The sequence below is a fragment of the Pygoscelis adeliae genome, unplaced genomic scaffold (genome assembly GCF_000699105.1).
Source record: "Pygoscelis adeliae isolate BGI_AS28 unplaced genomic scaffold, ASM69910v1 Scaffold262, whole genome shotgun sequence".
In the NCBI taxonomy this organism is placed as follows: Eukaryota; Metazoa; Chordata; class Aves; order Sphenisciformes; family Spheniscidae; genus Pygoscelis; species Pygoscelis adeliae.
This window is the reverse complement of record NW_008824184.1, coordinates 1,253,355-1,260,792: the sequence shown is the minus strand read 5'-3', so window position 1 is coordinate 1,260,792 and position 7,438 is coordinate 1,253,355. Positions and strand designations below refer to the sequence as shown.

The window sequence follows — 7,438 nt, the reverse complement described above, 5'->3', positions numbered from 1 at the left end:
GGGAGCAGGGGGTGGAGAGGATGCTCCGGGGCCCCGCCGAACCATGCAGAGTTTCTCCTGCCTCTCCAGCGGCTTTTGGAGGGAGGGAAAGCAGTGGGTCGCTGAGCTGTGCGCCGGGAGCTCCCAGATCGAAGGGTCAATCTAAAGGCACTAAGGACATTCCCAGCCACTATCGTGGCTCCTTGCTGCCCTTAGCCCCAGAGGGCTCCAGCGCAGCTTTCCCAGCACTGATCCCTTCTCTTCTCCCCCAGGTGATACACAACTATGGCCACGGCGGGTTCGGGATCACCATCCACTGGGGCTGTGCCATGGCAGCAGCCAGGCTCTTTGGGAGCATCCTCCAGGAGAAGAAGCTGGCCAGCCCGCCACAGCCCCGCTTGTGAGTTGCCTGCTCACCTGGGATTATCGTGACAGCAGTAGCTTAGAAATCACAGCAGAAAGATGCAAATAACACAGTGATACACGTGGGCCGTTCAACCCTCCCGCCAGCTCCAACACTGGTTCATAGTGTCTCGTTTTCAGGTTTCTGCCAGTTCTGTCGCTGCCGTTTGCCAGCCGGCTGAGTTGCCTCCACCCTGGCCTTGCACAACCTACCTAAAGGAAGTGCTTTAAAATATGGACTAATTATCTGTGGCAAAGTGCACTTCTGTCCTGAGGATCAGTCTGCAAAGGGCAGGCAGGGTTCAGCTGAAATCTTGACAGTCCTGCAGTTCATCTGCATGATGGGACAGGATCTGAAACTGAGCCGGTGCCACCTGAGGTCTTCACTGACTGCTCCAACACCCAGCGTGTAATTAGATTTGCAAGCTTCCCCCAGGAGGCAAAAGCTCCTTAGTAGGAAGCAGCTCTGAAGCTCCCAGGGAAGTAACAACAGCTCTAAAAGCACGTGCTTCAGTTACAATAGCTTTTCTTAACGTTCATGCCAGGACAAAGCGTGGGTCTACAGCACCTGGTTAGTGTATCTGGCAATAGACAGATACACTATTTAGCAGCAGTTGCCTAAAATGGGCTTTCCAAATGATGTTTTTAGCAACAAAAGCAACATGTTCCAGCCCTGTGTACTTGCCAGACTCTATATATAGCAGAGAGCATACACAAAATAGCTGTTCTCGTCCCTAAAACTCCCACGGGCCCTTCAGTTTCTTATTTTCTCCAGCCGTGAGACGTGGCTGGAGCAGCAGCTCTGAGAGAGGAGCTGACTCAGGGTAGGTTGTGCCTCCCGAAAGAGTTGGGGACAGCTCCCAGGAGGCTATGACTTTTCGGGGCTGTTCAGTGCCGCTGCTAGGGACCCAAGGCACTGTTCTGAAGATACAGTTTGGCCGATTTTTCCATGCCACTTGTCTTACCTGCTCTAAAAAACATCACAGACAAGGTACTGAATGGTCAAGAAGCATTAGCCTCAAATCCAAAGGCTAGCGGTTGTCCCAAGCCCAGTGCATAGTGCCTGGCTCGCTCTCCTCCGCAGAGAAGCCAACTGTTTCTTACTCAACTGTGATGCAGGTTCTCTCTCCCTCTGACTCCATGTGCCAGAAATAGCTCATCAACCTGATTTGTGATGTACCAGGCAGCTGCACCTGGTGAATGAGAGATTCTGCAGTGCAGCGGGGCTCGTTTTACCTCCTGGGCACCTGGATTTAAAAGAGTCCCACAAATAGCGCACGCTTCCTGGTCACAGCCTGGCACCAGAGTCGCCAGGCTGTCGAAGGACCCGTCTCCTGACATACTGCTTCGGTTTCACCAAGGAAAAGAGAAACTTGTGAAGGCTTTGTAGGAAGCGATGAGCGCTCAGTGCTGCTGGAGGTGGTCCATGCACACAAGATCTGCTGCCCCGTGCGCGCGTATGAGACTGGTCTCATTTTCAGCAGTGCTATGGAGGTTAGCGTGCCAGCGCAGCCGTGGCCCTGGGAGACTTTCCAGCGACCTCATTTTCCACTGAACACTATGTGACCGTTGTGTACTTCTCCAGCTTACACACCCTGAGCAGTCAGAAAGTTCTGATGAGCTTTGCTGAGTGCATCTGCTAATTGTCTGCCCTTGTATAAAAGCAGCAATGGTCACTCTCACTGTAAGGGCCAGAATTTCTCAGCAGCTGCTGCCCTGACCCCTTCTCTTCCTCACTTCCTTATGAAAAGGTGCGGGACGGTGGTGTTTGCCTCTGCTATGACAGCTGCAGTGCTGGCAAAGTGACATTGCATGGCAATTCTCATGCCTGTGGCACTCGAGTCCAAGGCAACAACTTGCTGTCGAAGGCACCAACGAGAGCAGGTGCTGAAGTTCCTCTGGCTGCCATTTTGGCCTAACGCTGGTGCTCCTCGCATCCTTGCAGAGCATAAAACACTTTGTGATAGCTGTGGTCATTTGTGCTTTCTGGTTGTCGCTCAGCTGCAGAACACAGTCACTTAGGCCAGCCCTGTCCAGCTGCCACCGTAACAGAGGTGACAGGAAACTCTGGCAGCTGCTGTGGAGTTATGGCACAGGTTAGGGCGGACCAGCGTCCGTCCTCAGGAGGCAGCGGAGCGTGGGTGTGCGTTAAAGAGCCTGCCGTTGTCTGGTAGCTGATGCACCTCTGCAGTGTGCTTAAAAAACAAAGGTAGACATAGGAAAATTAGGAGCCCCTGTCATGTCCAGTCTGTCTGTCAAAAGGATTTCCCAGTTTAGCTGGCAGCTCCCCTGATACGTTGCAGTCACGTTCAAAGGGGTATAATCAAGAAAAGGATAGGAAAAAGAAAACACCACCTGGAGAAAATTTACCATTGATTAACGCTAAACCTAATGGTCTGTGATACCACTTCAGTAGAAGCCATCCAGTGGAATAGCCTCCACTTCATTTCACTTATTCCAAATATGAGATATTAAGGACCATATTGTCCTCCCATTTGCACTGCTGTAAATCCAAAACCACTCAACCGATTTCAGAGGAGCTATGCTGGATTAGCAGGGGTGTAGCAAATCATTGTACAGCTTGCATAAGCAGTTGATTCTTCTGATCTTAGAGCCTATAGGAGCAGCTGTCTTTTGATCTGGCATGGCCTCTTAGAAAACAAAACAAATGATTAGGTGTGTAGTTTTATTTGCAGTCTAATTTTGCTTATTTTCTAAAAGGCCACAATTTAGTATGTGTGCACAATAAAGGTAATATTCAAATATCTCATGCGTGATGCTTTCTCCTCTTAATGATGGCATGGATAGGGCCTCAAATGCTAATTCCATAGAAACATCCCAGTAGATCATCATTCCATGTCTGCCCACACATTTTTCCTGAACATTTTATCCTGCAGGAGGAAGAGCCGTCATTTCAGATTCTGAGGAGACAAATGAACCTGAAATACCATCGTGCGAAATTACGTGGTTGCCCGCATGTTGTTGGTAATAGCCCCGGGCCCATTAAGAACCCACACTCCCAGACGTTTGGGATGCTGGGACGCTCTCACGTAGCTCAGGTGATCACTCTGTTTTGAGACTAGAGCGACAGGAAAGGTATTTTACAGTGTTGGCAGCCACAGATGAAACACTGTGGGACAGAAGAGTCATGAGACTGAAGTTCACTTTTGTGGCAAGGGTAAGGTAAGAGAGAGTCAGTGGGATGTCTGGACAGCTACTGCACGTACTTCCTCGACAAGCACAAAACACCACCTCCAGCGGCCAGCATCAGCACATTTTACGAACTCACAGTTCTCAACAACGATCGCCTGTGACACAGAACAAAGCTGGAAATACATCAAGTATCAGTAAAGTTATCCTCTGTAAGCAAACGGCAGCTCTGGCATTTTGGAAAACAGAATGAGCTTTAGAAATGGCCGAGGATGCCAAAAAGTTCACAGAAAACACAGAAGAATGAATATTCTCCCTAAGTGTTGCTTCCGCGATACAAACCCTTCTGTAGTTACCAACTGTTTCCATGCCCAGAAATAAGACTCTTCATCCCAGTGGACTGTCAACGGCTGCACAAGCTGTGAGAAGGAAGATTAATGCACGCTGAGATGAGAACACACTGCATTAGCATGCAAAGCATTTGCAGATCGTTAGTCATTTTGACTCAGACATGAACAACCTTATGTTTGTAAACTACTGGACATCAAAATAAGAAGATCATTTAAAGGGTAGAGGAATACAGTCAGGGTTATGCACTTAATTATATTTTATAAAAACGAGATAGGTAAAAGAAAAGTTTACATTAAAAAGTAAATAAATAGAAGGAACCCTCCCTGCCCCGAAGTCCAGGCACATGAGCCACCTCCTCCCAACATGCCTTGTGACCTACAATCACTTACTGCAGCATTAAGGGCATTGCTAGAAATTACCCATAGGCAAGAAGCAAAACTGGCTGGTTTTTATTGTCCAAACTGAATTAAATGCAAAAGCAACTAAAGATCTTAAGATAATTTTAAAAATATTCAGCTGTAGTTATCGATGAGGTTACTTATACTGCAGACGTGAATCCTGTGACTTTTCTTTATGTCCGACTGCACAAAACACACACACAAAATGAGTGGGATCTGCAACGTGCGGAGCCCTTGCATATCCAGCTGAGTCCACAGAGCAGCATGTGGCTCAAATCTCTGAATATCAAGACAAAAAATGGTAAAGTTACTGACCCTTCGTAGAAGTCCCATAGAACAGCCAAAAGCATTTTTACTGAAAAAAACTATTTATTTGTTTAACATAAAATATCTAGTGTGGAATTAAACTATCCAATGTTGCATCAGTAACAGAGGAACAAAAGGAATATTTTACAAGCAGCTTGATAAACACAAAGTTTTTAAACATTAAAATGTATCCAGCTTAGAAACTGTACATTCAAACACAGGAAAACATTCAGTGTTCTTTCGGCAAGCATTTAGGAATAATAAATCATTCCATCAAAGCACACTTGGAGAATTATTTTTCCCGCAACAGCTTTGCACATTAATACATTGGACGGTTAGCAAATCTCTGAATCTCACAATTCTGTTCGCTCTCGATTTTAATTCAAAATTATCTCACTTTATTGTTTTAAATGAACGAGCTATATTAATTCCTTCATCAGTGAAAAATACTTGACAGTGTGTAAAACAATCTTTGGAAGCTTATTATATACATCAATGGTGTTGCCATATTAACAAAATATGACTCGTGATTATTTATAGGCTATTGTGTATCAACCCAAATGTTGTTCAGTTTTTCAGTGAACAATCTAAAACGTCCTTCCATCATTAATAATATGCAAGGACCTGCAGAACCTGAACCTCAGTTCTGATTCTTCAGTGCCCAATAGGCTCCTACTGATTTCAGTGAGGTGGGATCAGCTGTGGCGGGCTTCTACCTGTCTTCCTCTATTTAGCTGATCCAAAGCCCAGGAATATCCACGGGAGATTCCCCCAGACTTCAGTGAGCTTTGGATCACGCCTTAGGCATCACTGTCTTTAAGTCAAAGACCCAGAGTATGAAGATGTCTCAGCAGGACCAATCTTGGCATTTATATCAATATATACATTTTCAGCGCAGAATTCATAAAAAATGAAAAGCAAAAATGCCTTCAATTTTTTTTTAATACTGTAAATGTCACAGGTTAAAAACTGAACTACTCAACAGCATCAAAAGGTTTTGCATTACCTAGAAATCTTTACCTGGGAAATGAAGTATACATACGTGCAGATCTATGAGATATATATACTTCACCTAAAGCACTCTGAATGCACACTTTGAAGGCCAATGCAATGAAGTCCTTTAAAACTGTTGAATATTGACTCAAAAAAAATGAAGTGACATGTGAACATTAACACAGGAAAAGCCGAATTTTAACTAAAGGCGCTCAGTAACAGACAAACAAACTTAGCAGCTAGGCTGTAAGAAGGCATTCCTTCAGGCCATGGATGTCATGCACTTTAAATTCTTTTTCACCTCTAATGCAGGCTTACACCCCGCTGAATTCTCCTAGAGGCCATCCAGTTTTGGGGCGTACACCTAACTGTAAACACAGCTAACGGCAAGCCCACGTGGCGAGAGACACTTAAGCATCTGGATGTGCCCCCATCAGGTGTGGGCTGGCATGCTCTCAAGTGCCTTCACCAGCAGGAGGAAGAAGATGGTAGTCAGAACTGTCATTAAAGGGTGAACAGTCCATACTGTGCAAAGGCAAAGCAGGTTTTCTAGCTCGCTGGTCACCTGTGTGGTCTAATATCTGATCTAAACCCATCCAGGAACTGCTTCCTCACTGCCAATGTCCTGTCCAGCTCTCGCACATCGGAGGGACAGTCCAAGGAGAACAAGCCCATCTATCTCTACTTTGAGGCAGCACTGAGCTACCCCAGTTGCACAGTGCATTAGGGAGAATTATCCAACTACAGCCTGACAGAAGGAGGTGAAAACAAACTATTTGCACTGGTTGTCAGCGCCACGAGAGCCCTGCCTGTTTTCTGGGGATCGACTGGAACTTGAGCTTGCTGGAGGTTGAGCACACAGGATACAGAGACAGCAGAGACAGAGATAACCAAACCAGCGCACAGCAACAGCTACTGGAACAGACAGTGTGTTTCTATGTCATCAGCCACATCTAATGTGGGATCCCCTGTGAGCTGAATTGCATTTTTGTATTACTGTGAAAAGGAAAGTTTGCCTGTTTAGACCAACCACTTCTGGAGTCTTTCATTGCAGTCACCATCATCGAGTGGTAAATGAATGAACGGACATTTCGGTGCCTTGTCAAACTTTAACTTTTCTCAGCAGGAGATACCCACACACAAAATATCAATAACCTCTTTGGCCTTTTTTTATTAGTCTGAGTTTCCTCAGTTTCTTTAAGGAATTATCCGCTTCTGGTTTTCCTTCGGTGCTATAAACAAACAGCCTAACATACCTTGGAGCATTATACTGCACTACAGTGCTGTAAAACCCTAAGTGAAAGCTGAACCCCAACTGTGTTCATTTGTATTGCACCCAAAACATGGACTCGGTGACCTATTCTTGCCCCACAGAAAAAGGGCCCGGTTCCCAGAATACTTAAAATATTCCACTGTGCAAAAATTTGCTGCACACTTAACTATGTTTATGTGAGACAACTGACCACACATACTATAAAAATGTATTGCTTTCCACAGCCTAGTGATTAGCATTTAGTCCATCTCACTTACATTTGGTTGTGTGTTCCATAGTCTGGAATCCTGAAAACAAACTGAGACATGGATGAGACATGTCTCAGCTTCCTTATGCATTTCCTCGCTGCACATCCACAGACTCTGACATCTGACTTCCTGCATAGTGACAGATTTCGAACAAACAAGACAAACTTATCCTCACCTGAACTCTGTTACATGCTCTGACAAGAGCAGAATCATCAACCTCGAGGAGCGACATCTGAAGGAGTGAAGTTCCTCATCTGAGGATGCTTGCAGTTCGGCTCTTCCCGTGATTTTTGTTCGTTTACGACGTGATGCCAGCTACATTCCTTTGTCACCAGCTT

At 45.6% G+C, this 7,438-nt stretch overlaps 1 protein-coding gene across 1 annotated transcript in view; it reads left to right on the top strand.

The window, feature by feature from the left end:
* Positions 1–383, top strand: part of DAO (D-amino-acid oxidase) — an 8,841-nt gene extending 8,458 nt beyond the window's left edge. Inside the window, exon 10 of the mRNA XM_009334442.1 lies at positions 252–383. Coding sequence (XP_009332717.1) covers positions 252–383 — 132 coding nt within the window. The remainder of the gene's footprint in view (positions 1–251) is intronic.
* The last annotated feature ends 7,055 nt before the right edge of the window (positions 384–7,438 follow it).